Below are 18,898 nucleotides of genomic sequence, written 5' to 3' on the forward strand. Positions count from 1 at the left end.
TCTCTGTATAGCAGGAAAGTGTAAATTAAAGTAGAAATATTCACTATGTAATGGGGAAAAGTAAGAAATAAGGCAAGGGAAATTGAATTTGAGGGCAAATATGAAAGAAACAAGTAAAAAATCAAATCTCTGAGGTCATAATTTAAAACAAAAAAAAGCTGAGAGAATTTGATGAAAAATTCAGTTTAGATTGTTTTTGAGAACTGTTTTGGCTATTTTCCTATTCCTTCCACAGTAAGGCAACCACAGAGTGGAGTAATGAAAAGAAGGGCTATTTTGAAAAAAAATAAAAGTACATTAAATTGGGTTTCTCTTCTTTGGACCAATAAATCCTAGCCTAATAGGAACCCAATAGATATTTGTTGAATAAATGAACATTTAAATGTCTTGAATTTTTCATGATGTATTAAAGTCCTTTCTGTAACTTTGGGGATTTTAGATTATAAATAAAATAATTCAAATATTATTAAATAAGTGAGAGGTATATCTCTAAATCAGTAAAAATTTACTTTACCTGAGATTGTTGTACAGATAAAAAGTCAGTGAATGAAAGAACACATAAATAGGGAAAAAAAAGAAACAATTTAACCAGAAGTCCTTGAGGGAATTCATTTTTGTTCAAAAGAATTCTAAAAAATAATTTCAAATATGTTAAAATGAACTAATCAGTGACTTTTAACACAGAATATTTTCAAATTTTTTGCTTCTTTTTAAAAATCAAGTCAGGGTCAATCAAATAAGGTAGGTTAGAAATGTATATATTAAAACAATAAAATATCATTTTGCATAATGCTTTTACCTTGGAAGAGTTTTTTGAGAGGACATTTTATGGGAAAAATGTCATGATTTCCATCTCTTTTTCCTTTTGTTGAGCCTCGAATGAGCTGGTGCACACTTGACAATCTAAGCACTTAGTGAAGCTGTGTTGTAAAGAGAAGCCAATTTTATCTTCTGTAAAATGAATAATTTTGAAGTGTTTTCCTTTTGAGGAGAAAGTAAGATGACACAATTTACTGAAGGACTTGTAGATTGATCTGTCCTTAAATGAATAGAAAGACTGACAAATTTGAGAACAACAAGTGAGGCTCAGTCCTTCGGAAAGAGTTTTAATTGGGTTATATAAAACAGAATGAAAGGAAAGAGTATCTTCAAGTTTTTCCAAGATTATTTAGTTCTTCCACAGTTTGATAACATGTTTTTTATTATAGTTGCTAAGTAATTATAATGCAAGTGTCGTACCACTAAATCAAAATTACAAATTGTTTTTGTAACAGGGAAATCGGTTATAATGGAATGTTTATATTAGAAGATTTATTATTTAACCATAACTAAAATATTGCAGCCTTTTAAAAGGCAAAGAAGAAGTAAAAAGTATGTTTATGTAAATATCATACTTGAAATTTAATATTTTATTTAAATATGTGCATGTCGTCTATCGTCTCTCTGTCCAATATTGTAGCCACTAGTCACATGTAGCTCTTTAAATTAAATTTAATTAATTAAATCCGATTAAAAATTCAATTCCTCCGGCTCACTAGCCACATTTCAAGCGCATAGTGGCCACATGTGGCTACTGAGACCATACTGGATAGTTCACATTTTACATTTCATCAGCGCAGAAACTGCTTCTAGGCAGTACTGGTCTACGGTATTAATTTTTTAAGAATTAAAGCTTAAGACATTTTTAACAGTAAAAAGCAAATCTCTGTTTTTGTTTGTTAAGGTTATTTTTTTTTCAGTCCGTAAACATAATTTTGGTCAAGTTCTTTGAAAAACTGCTGCCTGGTCTGTAAGCTTAGAAAGAGACCACATATGGCCAACTATATACAATGCCCTCAAAAAGTTCACTGAACCTCTAAGTATTTTAAAAATGCATTTGCTCTCCAAATTAGTTGTCAGATTTATTCTTGAAAATGCTAATGTTCCTTATTGAGCTGTAAATAATAATAACCAACAAAGCTAAGGTACATTGTAGCATGAACAATCTCAATAAATTTGAAAGAGTAGATGCTGATGAGAAAGGGACTGATATGAAGAAAGAACCAGATAACGTCCTGCTGGCGGGAAGACTACAGTGGACTATTCGAAGGGATTTGAAAATAGTTGTTATCATAACTTGTATTAGAATCATTTCAAGTTAGGTCAGCTGCTTTCCAGATTAATTTCCAGTGCAAGAATTCTGCATGTGTTAAAATAACTTTAATACTGCTAAAATGACATAGCCTTGAGTTTTCAAATAAAAGAACCACAAAGGCATGAGTGGATTTTCTGGGTTTCTTGCTGGATATGATATGCTCATTAAGCTCAGAGGGTGGAGAAAAGGTGAGGTATGCTGGGGCAGGTCAGCATCCTAGAGATTAAGACAAATTCAAAACGTTAAATTGAAGGAGAGAGAAACAAACAAGTCTGAATGGTCCTGGTGAGAACCATGCATTTATCCAGGAAGACCTGTGCACACGATGTAAAAGGATGTGGAGGGACATAAGCTGAAGCTGAGAAAGAATGACTTAACAGAGCCATTTAACAAGAAATTATGGAAATTATGTATGACCTATGAATATATGACACTGTTAAAACTTTCTGGTAATCAAAAGACAATTAGAGCAACAATGAAATATCATGTTCTACTTATCAAATTGGCAAAGTTTAAAAAATGAAAATAGTGTCTGAGAGCATTTGGGGAAACAGGAATATCTCATATCTAACATAATGTTGGTGGGGCAGTAAATTGGTCCAACCTTTATAGAAAGCAATTTGTCAAAGTATAAAAACCCATTAACATTCAACGGCTACACAATCATTCTTAGGAATCAGAGATGTGTAAAAACGTAAAAACAAGGATGTTCAGGACCATTTTACTGATAATTATTATGAAAAGCAACCTACATGACAAAGCAGTGCTGAGACAGGTTATATAAATTAAGAAACAAAGGAATTTGTGACACACAGTGATAACCACTTTTTAGACAGGGATTTAGCTCTGTAGAAAAAATGTGTTGAAAAATGGTGAGAAAAACAGGTGGCAAAAATATTTATACCATAATGCCAGTTTTCTTAATGTGTGTGTGTTTGTGTGTATTTACTACAAACAAAAGATTGGAATGCAAGGTACATGGAAACATTGATTGTTATCTCTCTCTAGTAGATTGACCAGGCAATTTAAATTTTCTTCTTTGTGTTTTCTGCTATTTTACAAATTCCTCTGAATTAATATGCACTATGCTTATAATTACAAGTCTGTTTTTACACTCATATTTCTATAATGAATAATCAAAGTCATTGTATGTAGACCTGTTTTCTACATCTGTACCTGCGGAGATTGAATTAGCTGATCTCTGTGGTTCTTTTCTTTCTAAAGTTCTACAAAATATTTTACGAAAATGAGAGGGTGATGCAGAGACATATATACACACAGACAGAGACAACAAGACATTAAAAAACAAACAATGTCATAGTCAGAAAGTTTCAGAGACAGGGTGTCAAGTGTTTTTTAATGGAAATCCCTGTGGCCCCACTGTCATGAGCACTTGGCCCTGGTGTGGACATCTTAGCATCACTATCTTTTTAAAGTAATAATGTTGGTGATGATGAATAAACAATAGATATCAGTATAAATATAGTGTTTACTTTGTGCCAGGTATTGCCTGCTATATACATATGGCATCTTAGGTACATACACGGTAGTTTTGTATATAGAGAATGTTATAGAAATTAAATGCTCAAGGTCTCATGACCAGTATTAACACTACAATATCTCTTACACTTTATGGACTCTTAACTAATTTTTATCTTTTATTTTATTTTTAAAATATAAGGGTCAATGCATCTTTTCTGACCACAAAAGTATGAAATTAGAAATCAACTACAGGAAGAAAAACAGAAAAGCCACAAAAATGTGGATTTTAAACAAAATGCTACCGAGCAACCATTGGGTTAATGAAGAAATCAAAGGAGAAATCAAAAAATTCCTGGAGACAAAAGAAAATGAAAATATGACATGCCAAAATCTATGGGATACAGCAAAAGCAGTTCTAAGAGAGAACTTTATAGTGATTCAGGCCTACCTCAACAAAGAAGAAAAATCCCAAATAAGCACTCTAACAATGCATCTAAAGGTACTGGAAAAAGAAGAACAAACAAATCCGAAAATCAGCAGAAGGAAGTAAATAATAAAAATCAGAGCAGAAGTAAATGAAATAGAGACTAAAAATAAAATAGGAAAAATTAATGAAACCAAGAGCTGGTTCTTTGAAACGACAAAACAAAATGGACAAATCTTTAGCTAGGCTCACTAAGAAAAAAAGAGAAAAGGCTCAAATAAATAAAATCAGAAATGAAAGAGGAGAAATTACAACAGACACCTCAGAAATACAAAAGATAATAAGAGAATACTATGAAAAGTTATACGCCAACAAATTGTATAATGTAGGAGAAATGGATAAATTCTTAGAAACATACAACCTTCCAAAACTGGACCAAGAAGAAGCAGAAAATTTGAATAGACCAATGACCCGTAAGGAAATCAAAACAGCAATCAAAAACCTCCCAAAAAATAAAAGTCCAGGACCAGATGGCTTCCCTAGTGAATTCTACCAAACATTCAAAGAAGACTTACTACCTATCCTTCTCAAAATCTTCCAAAAAATTGAAGAGGAGGGGAGGCTTCCTAACTCCTTCTACGAAGCCAACATTATCCTGATACTGAAACCAGACAAGAACAACACAAAAAAAGAAAATTACAGGCCAATATCACTGATGAACATCGATGCAAAAATCCTCAACAAAATATTGGCAAATTGAATACAACAATACATTAAAAAGATCATACATCATGATCAAGTGGGTTTCATTCCAGGGATGCAGGGATGGTTCAACATCCACAATTCTAGCAACGTGATACACCACATTAACAAAATGAAGACTAAAAATCACATGATCATCTCAATAGATGCAGAGAAAGCATTTGACAAGATACAGCATCCATTTACGATAAAAACTCTAAATAAAATGGGTATAGAAGGAAAACACCTCAACACAATAAAGGTCATATATGACAAACCCACAGCAAATATCATTCTCAATGGAGAAAAACTGAAAGCTATGTCTCTACGAACAGGAACCAGGCAAGGATGCCCACTTTCACCACTCTTATTTAACATAGTATTGGAAGTCCTAGGCAGAGCAATGAGGCAAGAAAAAGAAAAAAAAGGGATCCATATTGGAAAAGAAGAAGTGAAACTATCACTCTTTGCAGATGACATGATTTTACATATAGAAAACCCTAAAGAACCCACTAAAAACCTTTTAGAAATAATAAATGAATACAGTCAAGTCTCAGGATACAAAATCAACATACAAAAATCAGTTGCATTTCTATACACTAACAACAAAGTAGGAGAAAGAGAAATTAAGACTACAATACCATTTACAAGTGCAACAAAAAGAATAAAATACCTAGGAATAAACTTAATGAAAGAGGTGAAAGATCTGTACACTGAAAACTATAAAACATTGTCAAAAGAAATCGAAGAAGACACAAATAAATGGAAAGATATTCCGTGTTCTTGGATTGGAAGAATTAACATAGTTAAAATGTCCATACTTCCTAAATCAATCTATATGTTCAACGCAATCCCTATCAAAGTTCCAACAACATTTTTCACAGAAATAGAACAAACAATCCTAAAATTTATATAGGAACAACAAAAGACCCCGAAAAGCCAAAGTATTCCTCAGAAAAAAGAACAAAGCTGGAGGTTTCACACTCCCTGATTTCAAAATATACTACAAAACCATAGTATATATATTTATATATATTCAAAATATACTACAAAACAAAAACAGCATGGTACTGGCACAAAAACAGACACACAGATCAATGGAACAGAATCAAGAGCCCAGAAATAAATCCACACATTTATGGACAGCTAATATTCAACAAGAGCATACAATGGAGAAAGGAGAGTCCATTCAATAAATGGTGTTGGGAAAACTGGACAGCCTCATGCAAAAGAATGAAAGTAGACCATTCACTTACAGCATGCACAAGAATCAACTCAAAATGGATTAAAGACTTGAATGTAAGACCCGAAACCATGAAACTTCTAGAAGAAAACATAGGCAGTACGCTCTTTGACATCGGTCTTAGTAGCATATTTTCAAGGACCACGTCTGACCAGGCAAGGGAAACAAAAGAAAAAATGAACAAATCAAACTAAATGGGACTACATCAAACTAAAAACCTTCTTCACAGCAAAGGAAACCATCAACAAAATGAAAAGACAACCTAAAAATTGGGAGAAGATATTTGCAAACCATATGTCAGATAGGGGTTAATATCCAAAATCTACAAAGAACTCATACGTCTCAACAACAAAAAAACCAACAACCCAATTAAAAAATGGGCAAAAGATCTGAACAGAGGTTTCTCCAAAGAAGATATACGGATGGCCAACAGGCATATGAAAGGATGCTCAACATCATTAGCTATCAGGGACATGCAAATCAAAACTACAATGAGGTATCACCTCACTCCAGTCAGAATGGCTGTAATGAACAAGACGGGAAACAAGTGTTGGAGAGGACGTGGAGAGAAGGGAACCCTTGTTCACTGCTGGTGGGAGTGCAAACTGGTGCAGCCACTATGGAAAGCGGTATGGAGTATCCTCAGAAAATTAAGACTAGATGTATCATATGATCCAGCTATCCCACTGCTGGGTATTTATCCAAAGAACTTGAAAACACAAATGCATAAAGATACATGCACCCCCATGTTCATTGCAGCATTATTCACAATAGCCAAGACTTGGAAGCAACCTAGGTGCCCATCAAGGGACGAATGGATAAAGAGGATGTGGCATATATACACAATGGAATACTATTCAGCCATAAGAAATGATGAGATCCGGCCACTTGTGACGACTTGGATGGTCCTTGAGGGTATTATGTGAAGTGAAATAAGTCAGAGGGAGAAAGTCAAATACTGTATGATCTCACTCATAAGCAGAAGATAAAAACAATGACAAACACACACATAGCAATGGAGATTGGACTGGTGGTTACCATAGGGGAAGGGAGAAAGGGAGAGAGCAAAAGGGGTAATTAGGCTCACATGTGAGGTGATGGACTATAATTAGCTTTTGGGTGGTGAACATGATGTAATCCACACAGAATTCAAAATATATTACGATGCACATCTGAAAGCTATATAATGTTATAATCCAATGCTACTGCAATAAAATTTTTAAAAAAGAAGAAAAAATGAAAAAAATATAAGGGTCAATTTCAATTTCACCATGGAATTTTTTCATTTTTTTGAAAGAGCAAAGGAATTTCCCTTGTAACCTCAGAACTATTTACTAATTCACTAACAATGCCTGAATTTCCTTTGATATTTTAAACTATTAGATAACCTAATCTTTTTTGAAAGACAAAAGCTACCTTAATAAGCTATGCTTGAAGATTATGTTGAAATTATTTACTATTTGGAAGCATTTAAAAACTGAAAAACAAGATTTTGGTGATGTTATGATGAAAGTGTGGGAAGAAATCTTCATAATAAATTAAACTTGCCTTACAGCTTTTTAAAGATGCTTTACCAAACCTTCAGCAAATCTGATAAAAATGGTATAGCCACTGTGGTCCCACTGGGAAAAATTATTCTCCAGGTTGTAGCTTACATTCTCATGTTGCCACGGCTAGATTAAGCCGAGGATCTAGGTTCTATAACCCATGTAACCAAAATGTTTAAAAGAACAGAAAATTGATCTTATGAGAACATGGTCCTATGTAAATGCTTCTTGGAATACAGAAGAAACGAAACCACTCATTACTTAGGATAATGATCTGTTTTTCCCTAATTTCACTCAGGAGAAGAAAAAGGGGTAACAGAGATGAATGATTTAAATTCCATGAGGATGACTCCTAATAATGAGAAGTGTAAAATAAGGAAGCATAATTTTGAAAAGGACTTAAATATTTACCTAAATTCTGATTGCACAAATAACATACAGATCTCTAGGAATCATCTTATTTCTAAGAAAAAGACAATCCTTGTATAACTTATATCATGCTAACCTCTTCTTAGCCTAATTTCTGGCATAACTAAGTACGCTTTCTTTTTTTTCTTTTAGCTGAGAATACAATGCAATCTCTCCTCTTATACAGAAGCTCATGTAACAGACATTGTTACGTTTTATAAATGTGGGAACAGATTTTTAAGGAGATTTAAATTTTTCTGTTCCGAAAAAGATTTTTAAGTAGAATACATCAATTCCAATTTTCTTGCTGAAATGTAGTCTCATCCAACGGCAGGAATGAGTGGTTAGAAACTCAGAACTTCCATTGCTTCGTGGCTAATTTTCTCAGGATGGAACAGTGAGGTCAATAGGAATTGTGAATGTCATTCCAGCATGCAGCTTGCCTGAGAGAAGCTTTTCCCTGAACTCCAAGCTTGAGTAAGTTTTTTAGATGAATGCTGAGTTCCTAACTTTAGACATAATCTGTTCTCAAAATTCATATGAATTTTTAAATTTTTTTTGAGAAGATTAGCCCTGAACTAACATCTGATGCCAATTCTCCTCTTTTTGCTGAGGAAGACTGGCCCTGAGCTAACATCCATGCCCATCTTCCTCTGCTTTATATGTGAGATGCCTGCCACAGTCTGGCTAGACAAGCAGCGCGTGGGTCCACACCTGGGATCCGAACCGGTGAGCCCCAGGCCTCCTAAGAGGAAGGCGCGAACTCAACCGCTGCACTGGCCAGCCCCTCAAAATTCATATGAATTTTACCAATTTATTCAATGAAATTTATGTTTGGGAAGGCTATTTTTCCTCCTAAACATAATGGTTACCCTCTTGTAATATAACAATGGATGCAAAATTGCATTTTGGGATTCTGAAGTCTAAGTACAATTTTTTCAGGCCTAAGTTCTCACACAATACTAGAATATTAAAATATATCTGAAAAAAGTTTTTCTTTTGTACTTTGGTGGGTCTTTTTCTCTAAACAATAAAATATCAGAACATTGACGTGGACCAGGATGCTTTCTGAGGAAGCTGCAAATAAAATTCTTTCTGGGATGAAAGGAACCCACAAATAAACTAGTATTTCCTTTTACTTGTTCAATAATTGACTCAAGTCATGCTTGATTTAACATCTCTGAAAGAAAGAATGCAAGAATACTCCTTCCTCCTCAAATAAGAGACAACTTTGGCTCCCCCCAAGACCGAGCTTCTTATTTAAGAGTTCCGTCAAGATGTCTTTATGTTGCCTGTACATGCTAATATATCCTTGTTTTGGTCATGGCACAATTTGATTTCTGGAAAATCCGCCTTGATTTGACAGTCCCCTTGAATCTTACCTCCCACAAATTTTCAGCTAACAGAGAGACACCGCCATGGAAGATTCATGCTCTTCACCAAACAGAACCGCCACACTGAATATCATTGTAAACCATAGTTGTAAGATAACCTGTATAATGTTTCCAGTCAATCTTTTGCTCTGAAAGTCTAAATAATTTCCACTCCATTTACTGTCTATATATGAGAGATGGCATAATTAAACAGAATTAGCTCAAGTCAAGACCAAATAGCATATGCATGTGATAAATTATCTACCAGTATAATGAAATAAAAGAAGAAAAAGAACTCTGAATAAAAGGGAAAGAAATGATCTAATCTTGAGTTGTATTTTACTGGCACTTCTTGCAGGTCTAGGACACAAACAATTTCAGTACTAACACACCCAAGTGCCCCTCAGGACTGTTCTGGAAGCAGAGGAGGTTTAAAACACAGAAACTTTCAAATAATGGCAACATTTACATGATCAGAACTACTATGAATAGCTGTTACATTTTGAATTTCTAATCTGATGAACAGCTGCCCAAAGTAACACATATGATTTTATTCCACAAATTTAAACTAGACTAGATGGCAAAAATGATTTAAACAAAGAAGATACATGTGTTCTCTGGTAGGTACAGTTCCACCAAAATTTTTTTCACCTCAATTTATACTTTTTCTTTCATCTTCCTTTAGACTTTCAGTTTTATACAAACATGTTGAACATAAAATCCACAAATCTTCTCTTTTGCTGATAAATGTATTTAAACAAAACAAACAAAAGTCATACCTATCAGTGAAATAATCTGTCACTTATTAATGTTTTTCTTACTCTTAATAAAAGAAATATATCTACACCACCAAGCTAACTATCCTAAAAAATCTAAAATTACACACTCTTGGCTTGGCTATTTAATTGTACTTTATCGAAAATATTAACAGAGAGATTGCCAATGCCAATAAGAGTTATAAACCCAACAGCATAATTAACAAGCAGCAATTAGCTAAGTGATTCCTTGCTCGAAGAATTACATCTGCCTGAGATCAATCTCTTTTAAATTTACCCCCACACCAGGCTCATACTTTGCGATTACCCTTCTTCTACATACTGGGAATTTGTTGGATCCTGTGGACAACGACAAATGCATCAGACAGCCCCACTTTCACTGGGTGATTGGTTGAACTTATCTGTGTGACCAAGACAGGAATCTGGAAAAGAAAAAGCAGATGCTATGTGTTAGGTTTGAATTTCACTCAGGGGTCAGGGCGAGGAGTGGGATCATCTCGTTTAATGGGTAAAATCAGGTGATGGAGATGAAGGACCAGAAAGAGAGAGAGCAGGAAATATTAAAGAAGAAAGACGTATAGTACCTAAACATAACATCTGTTTGGTGCTATTTGGTGGGTTACAGTGACAAGAGAGTTCCTGGTCCTACAGATGGCTACTTGATGTTGAGAGTAATAGATTCTCAGAGAACCTAACTGATGCTGGATGCTGAAAACTTATCACACATATAGGCACACCATGAATGCATTTATTGCTGGATACCATTTCAGGAATAGAGATTCTTCTTGCATTACTTGTTGTCTAAAAAGACTTTATGATGCATTTATTTTCATAGTTTTTAAAAATCCTTGTTTATAAGTAGTCTTACAGATACAAAACCTAAAGAATGACAAATAAGTGCACTGCTAAATATCTACTTATCAATGGAATTGTTGATTAATATATAGTTAATTGGTCAATTGTTAATGGACGTCTGACTTCTCCATGCTAGTTGAAACTCATGGAAAAATTTATGAATTATTATAAGTCATCTCAAGGTCAGATTTCCTAAATTGGAAACTCAATGGAACCAAAATCTGAATATGATAGACATTTCTTGTATTTACAGTTAAAAAAATTAGGACACATTGGGACTATTTTAAACATGATACAATAGTTAAAAATGAGACAAACTCTTGGAGCCAATTTTGCTAGATTTAGAAAAGAGTCATTGGAAGTATGATTACTATCTTTATTCTCAGTTTTATAGAATTAAAAATGGGAATGAAACCATCTTCAATAAATAAATGGACAAGAAACAAAAAGATAGGTAGAATAAACAGATCTGTAAGTAGAATAATCTGTAGGTAGAATAAGTGGACAGTGGGCCATCTGTGGGTAATTCATTTAAAGAACATATCAGATCAAACATTTGTTATTTCAACCATAACAAACAACAGAGTAAGAAGACAAAAGGAGAATAACCTGGAGAGAAGATATAATAAGGGCTGTACTCCTTATTTTTGCCCATGACATCATAAAATTGTAAAAGGGCTATTTTGTTGAAATTGACCAATTAAGAGCAAATTTTAATGTTTCTGAAGTTTGTAGAATTATCTCGAAGCAAGTAAATGGAAGATGGCATTTTCCCTTTATGTACTAAATCAGTCCTCTCTTAAACAATGTTAAGGTATTGCCAATTTTATATCAGTATCTCCAGTTTGTAACCAGCATTAAAAAGTATTCTGATATTTGGACAACAGAAACAAACAAAGCAAAACCAAAATTTCTGCCCCAAAAAGTTCATTTACTAAATGAAACTCTGATATACTTTATTTAGTGCTTACTAAGCCATCATATATTCAGTATCAATATATGTAATCTATTTCTGAGTGGGGATTATACCATTACCCAGTTTCATATGACATGTTGAGGAGTGCTAATATAAAAGTAATTCATATTCAAGACAGACTTACAGTTAAAGAAGAAAAGACAAAAGAACAGGAAAAGCATAGAAAAAATTTCCAATTCATAAGAAAGTCATAATTTTTAAATAGCACTCTTTTTTTTTTGAGAAAGTTAGCCCTAAGCTAACTGCTGCCAATCCTCCCCTTTTTGCTGAGGAAGGCTGGCCCTGAGCTAACATCCGTGCCCGTCTTTCTCTACTTTATATGTGGGACGCCTACCACAGCATGGCTTGCCAAGTGGTGCCATGTCCACACCTGGGATCCGAACTGGTGAATCCCGGGCCGCCGAAGCGGAATCTGCTCACTTAACCGCTGCACCACCGGGCTGGCCCCTAAATAGCACTATTAATAGATGCCTGCTTAGGAGTAAGTATGAAAGCTTTGCTACTTGCATTTGTCACTTGCTTCCATTCTCCAACATCTATGACTGCAGTTATCCTCTGCAAGATGTGAAATATTTTACCGGACAATTCTGTGGTAATGGATTGTATTTCTTCTTTTCCCATACTTCCAGCAGAACTTGAGTTTATCTTGCTATCGATTGGAAAATACTATTCTATTTTTATAAATATTTTATATTTTTATACGAAAGTTTGTTTTCCAGGTCACACATCTTGGTTCCTGCAGACCTCACGGTATAGCAGCTTTCCCTTCTCTGCAGGTTATCTACTTCACCTCTTCTATCTGTCTTCCTTATCTCTTCCCTTACCTAGCCATCTTTCATTTTGATGTTTTTTCCATCTTTTTCCTTCCTTTCTCTCCCTTCTTTTATATTTTGTCTCTAAGTCGAAGCCTCTCCTCCTTGCACTTTTTATCTGTGGTGGATTGATGGCCGGCAATAAGGGCCTCAATCAAAGGCCTCCTTATATCCATACTCTTTGCCTTTTCACTCTGTGGTCCTCTTCCACTCTGACTCTGGCTCAATAATAAGGCAAAAGAAGACGACAGCAAACCTGAAGCAAAAGACAGCCTTGAAAAAGTGTTTGCACATTTCCACCTCCTTTCTTGGACCCCTGCCACTGCATGAGAATGTACCCTGCTGGTCTGCTAAAGATACACAAAAGACGTGGAAAAATGTTTTCTTTCCAGCAGAGGTCATCCTTGACCAGGTAGCCCCTAGCCAATCCATCAGCTAAAAGCCTACACATGAGTGAGACAAGTTGCGTCAGCAGGGTCCAACTCAGATCAGTAGAACAACCAAGACATCTTGTGAGAAATAAGAAATGGAGTTGTTCTAAGCCACTGCATTTTGAGATGATTTGTTACACAGCAATACCAACCAATACATTCTCTATTAAAGACTCACTAGCCAATACAAACTTCTCTGGGTGTTTGTACATAAAATGAAGTAGTATTATTCCTCCTAGGTGTCTGGGAATCAGATAAATATCTCTGCACCTCTAGGTACAATTAAACTTGAAAGATTGGAATGTTTCAGTAGAAAAGTTTAATTTTCTGCATCTTATTTTCACTCTTTTATATCCTTTATTTTCCAGTTTATTGCTTTTCCTCTAGACTCCAAAAATAGAGACCAACGTTATGTTACCTAGATCCAGATTCACTTAACCTAAGGAAAATCTACCCCAAACCAAAATGGGTAGCCTAACAACATAGAGTTTTCTGTCACTGAAAATAATCACATCATAAATTGGCCAACCCTCTAGGAAGAAAGTTATAGATGACCTGTAAGGATCCTTTCAGCCTCAAATTCAATGATTTCATTATAGTGAATTATCTTGACTTTTCCAAGTTTCAACAAGCAAATTGTTAACAATGATTTAAACCAAAATTATAAGGGTGAAATGTTCCACCTATACACAAAGAGAGCAGAGGTAGGTAGAAATCATCTTTTGCTTCTAAGGGTAACATTTTAACTTGCTGCAATTTTTTTAAGATTTACTTATTCATGGGAGAGTGACTTCTGAGGACTAACCACTAATACCATACATATCTCTATGCTGAGTCTTAATATAATGTGGGAATATAAAATAGAAAATGAATTTCTGAGAATAATGTCTACTACATATAAATTACTTTCTCAAAAGGCATATACACTCTCCATGCTATTCGATAAGATAAGATAGGAAGAATTCATTCGCTCATTTATCAGATATTAACTGAACATTTTCTCTGTATTATTGTAGGCACTGGAATTACGGAAGAGAACAAAATAAAGACTGTGCCTTCATAGAGCTTTACCTTCTAGAGGGTGGAGGCCGACATTAAAACTAGTGGATACAAAAAATATAGCATGCTAGGAGGTGGTAAGTGCTAAAGAGGAAACTAAAACATGGTAAAGAGATAGAAAGGGATGGGGCCTCTTTGAGAGAAGGAGTCACAGAAAGTAAGGTGACTTTTCTGTAGTAAGCCTGCTATGAGGATATTTGAGGAACAGCTCTGAGTAGAGGGACTAGTGCATGAGAAGGCCTTGGTTGAATTGTCTTGGTGTCTTTTAGGAATTAAAACACTATCACTGGACCAGAAGGAATAAATAAGAGTGTCAAAGTTGCTGGGAATTAGTGGGGGCAGATGGTAGGGAGCACGCATTCCCTGCAGCCATGGCAATGACTTTGGATTTTATTCCAAGTCGTATGGGGAAGGTTTAAAGGGTTTGGAACAGTAGAAGGACATTCCATGACATCTGAAAAAGATCACACTGGCTGCTGTGTGATCAAGAATGTAGGGGGCAAGCGTAGACAGAGAAACTACTTAGGAGGGTATCAGAGTTGTCCAGATAAGAGACGGGTGTTTTAGACTATGCTAGAGCAGTGAGTATAGGAGGTGGAAGTGACAGGAAGATGGATCCTGGATGAACTGTGAAGGTACTGCTATGAAGACATGCCATGGATTTAAGGGGAGTGAGAGAAAGGAGAGTCAACAATGCCACTGAAGCTTTTGGTCTCAGTAGCAGGAAAAATGGAGTCCAGCTTTTCATCATGGCTGCCATGTTGTACAACTTCAGTTCAGTCACCTTGCAGGCCATAAGAATGGTGTCCTCTGGATCTGCAGAGAAGAACCTGAACATCTCTAAAAAGGAGGTCTGAAATGTCCAGAGAGGGAGAAAACTAGAAGAGGAAGTGTTAGAAAAGGATAACAATTTTATGGCAATATCACTGGCCTCAAATGCTTTTCTTTAAAATTTCACAGACTTCATGAATAAACGCATAGGTTTTCTAAAACTGTGGTATTTTATCTTGATTAAAATATTAAACTGAAAATGTACAAGAAGCTTTCAATTCCCTACGTTTTCTTAGAAGCCACTCTGCCTTTTATGAAATGATTACATATCTGGTTTTGAAAAAACCACTTTCACCAATTGTATTAAATGTCTAACATTGTAGAAGATTAATGAGGAATAGACAAACAATTCCGGGCTTTCTAATAGATTTCTTTCAGAAATACGTCTGCGTCTCTCCACCGGATATTGTCATATCTTTTTTACTCTGCCTTCTTGGGCTGTAATCTTTTTACTTCAAAACATCAAAGGTGTGGGGTTGTTCTACGAAAGTATCCTTCATCCACTCACTGTAGCCAAGTAACGAGGCTGTGTAAGCTGTCTGTGTGCAAGGCAGACCAGTCTGCAGGTTTCCAGGTCAATAGAAAATCACAGACCATTAAGATGAGTTAGGGGCACTATTAAAAGCCATATTGAAAATGAACTACTTTTTGATGAACATCAACACAGCAATTTCATGTGTGTGTGCGTATAAATAAACTATCGAGAATGTACAGCTAATATTGAGCAAAATTAGCTCAGGAAAGGGTCTGTCATATTGTCACAGTCACCTGTTCTTCAGAAGACTATATTTAGAAGGATGTGAAGGACCCAAGCCAGAGAAGTCATGGCCAAGGATGACGTCCACGTACAAAAATCCTAAAAACTTTGCTTATGGGAAGCGATTTTGCATCCTTTCTACAAATTTATATTAATTCTCAAAACGTCTCCTAAATCAGTTCCTGGGGATGTCAGGAAGCCAATTTGAAATGGTACAAACTCTAAACTACAGAAGCTTTTTTAAAAAAAGAAATGTAGCTTCATTATTTTCAAGGGCCTATAATAGTTGCCTTTTTATGATTAAAGCAAAGCTAAATTTTCACTCAGCCACTGTATGATTTGTATTGAATCATAAATTTCTGAGAATGAGTTTTACAATTACAGTCATTCTACAGGATAGATAGCAGGAAAGGAGCATTAACACCAGTTAAAATACGCTTTCATTTCAGCTTACACAAGCATTTATCAATTGTATTTTTTTTTAGGTATTTTATTTTTTATTCCATTTTACAAGACACAGATAGTGAAGCAAATGAAGTATGGATACAAAAAAGCATTGCAATGGCTAAACAAAATTAAGGCAGGAGATGATATTAGGAGCAAGCAAAGGTAGGCCTTTGGAGGAAGACTCAAAGACAGCTCGGCGTTCCACACTGTGGCATCATTCTCCAAGACACAAGGGCGCAACACAACGCCTAGAATGTAAACTTTTATGTCCATCTCTAAAACAGTTATGGAGATAACAGCATGCTGCTTGAGTCAGAGCTAATGGAATTTTACTTCTCTCTTGGTTCTGCCCTGCAAATCTCGCCAAAACATTCATTTGTTTCCATTATGGACCCAGCTATCTATCTAACAGGCAGCGCAGCATCTCAGCAAGGGCTTGATTGTATAGTATCTGTTCCAAAGTATGAATCATACGCCTATCAGAACATAACTGGAAAGGAATTACTCTAAACTCATTTTTGTTCACTTGCTAATCAGCAATACGGTGTCTAGCAGTTTTACACATATATATGTCTGTGGGTAATAATAAATATATAAATATACATATATAATTCTTTTTAAACCCAAAGCTTACTATTTTATCCATTCTCACCTGCATTCAAGCCCTAACTTCCCACCTTATCTTTCTGAAATGTCTGATCTGGCTTCTGCATTACTCAATAAGGCATCCAATTTTAAAAAGTCATGCTGTCTTTTATTATTATCAAAACAACACATAAAGTCCAGAGTATTAGTGCTTAGTTATCTGAAAACTACATTTGAACAGAAAAGCTTTTGGTTAAACTTGACAATATAAAAAATCCATTTGCTTTCCTGGAGATTGTTACCATTTCGCATAATTATTTTAATCTCTTTTTAGCTTACATACACCTTTCCATGTGCCAGGTATTAAGACTTGATGGCACGGACGCAAAGGAGAGCCCTAAGCTAAAGATACTTTCTTAACATGCCTCCTGCCCCCATCTTCACAGTCATACCCTATCTAAAATCTGAAAGAAGACAAATAACAGCATAACGTTGAGAAGTAAAGACAGTCCCTATATTGAAAGAGGAGTCTCAAATTTAATCTCTACATAAGCTGGTGCTGGCCTGGGATAAGAAAGAAGAAATCAGTGAGGGCAAAAGAAAAGGGAGCACACCCTGAGTAAAATTTCCAGCCAATTGCTGCTATGTGGAAATGCAGGATAAGTGTTTCCAAACCTTCTGGTTTCTCAAGAGAAGATGCAAATGTATATTTTTGTTTGAAATCTGATATTTAAATGTTGACAACATATCCATTTTATAAACACATACACACGTAAATCGATGTGACCTCTGACTTAAAGTTCACTAGTGAACTGACACCTAGAGTTGGAGCTTCATATAAAAGGAGACAGTGAGGCGGGTCCCAGCTGAAGAAGCCCGTGTGACTCGTCTCAAGACAGTCAACACTACGGCGGGGACTTTACCTGGGACGACAGTTGGGTAAGGGGGCTTGCCTGAACAAGGCCTGGGAATAACACAGTAAGGGAAAAGAAATGGGATGGGACACCCTGCACTGTGGGTTTGAGGAGACACATGGAATATCAAGGACTTTCACCTCAGGGACAAAGGGTCCGTTTGGTCTTGGAACCTCAGAGCAGAGAGACAAGAAATGGCCTGATACAGCAAGAGCACCTTGTGAGAGAAACTTCTCAGTGACACCTCAGGGAGAAAAGGGAAGTGGGACTTGAAAGGAGAAAGGGCACCCAGAAAGAGCACACACATGGCCCGAGGACAACATAACCATTCGGTGCAGGGCCAGCATTAGAACAAATTTTCTATTTCTAAAATTATTTCTTCTAGGTTATTGGTCCTTCTACTGGCTACTTTATTTCTTTATTTCTTTTTACTCACAGCATTTGTTATTGGAACATTACAAAGGGAAAATGGTTCAACTGTCATTTTCTTACACTACAGAAAATAAAGAGAAATGAAAACATCAGGAGCTTCTATAGGTGAGATAACTAAAGAATAAAATACACCCACAAATGCAAATGAATTAGATCTTAAATAAAGCCTTGTAGATATAATTTCATACTTTATGTACTTAAAATACAGGGAAGTGTGATGATATAAAATCATCTGTGTCTACATTTTCTTTAAAATTATTTCCTTAGAGTTTATAATCAGTATTTTAACTGATCCGGGGTTTCTCAACCTTATATTACAAATTTATTAAATAAATTTTATTTAAATAAAAATATATATGTTTCTGCTCACACAACTATAAAGTTTCTTGGATTAATTTACCCTATTAACATATGTCAAAGATTCTGATACATATAGCAATAGCCATAAATGCAAATTATTTCATATCTAAATGGCAATTGTTTCACTGTTCAGTTCTTTTTAGCTTTCTCTGACTCTCTTGAATTCTTTTAGTCCATAAATTCTACAAGCTCAGTAAGTGTTCATCTTTTAATACTTTCAGGATGATTACCATGAATGAAGGGTTATTACAGTTTAAATAAGAGGAATAGTCTTCAAAGAAATTCAAAAAATGCATTAAGGGTGCCATTTA

At 35.3% G+C, this 18,898-nt stretch overlaps 1 protein-coding gene across 2 annotated transcripts in view; it reads right to left on the reverse strand.

Annotated features, from left to right (window-relative positions):
• PLXDC2 (plexin domain containing 2) overlaps positions 1-18,898 on the reverse strand; it is a 406,735-nt gene that overhangs the window by 101,589 nt on the left and 286,248 nt on the right. For both annotated transcript variants that reach the window (XM_070501269.1, XM_014846019.3), the window contains exon 8: positions 10,451-10,550. In XM_070501269.1, coding sequence (XP_070357370.1) covers positions 10,451-10,550 — 100 coding nt within the window. The remainder of the gene's footprint in view (positions 1-10,450; positions 10,551-18,898) is intronic.

This window comes from Equus asinus, chromosome 29 (assembly GCF_041296235.1).
Source record: "Equus asinus isolate D_3611 breed Donkey chromosome 29, EquAss-T2T_v2, whole genome shotgun sequence".
NCBI lineage: Eukaryota > Metazoa > Chordata > Mammalia > Perissodactyla > Equidae > Equus > Equus asinus.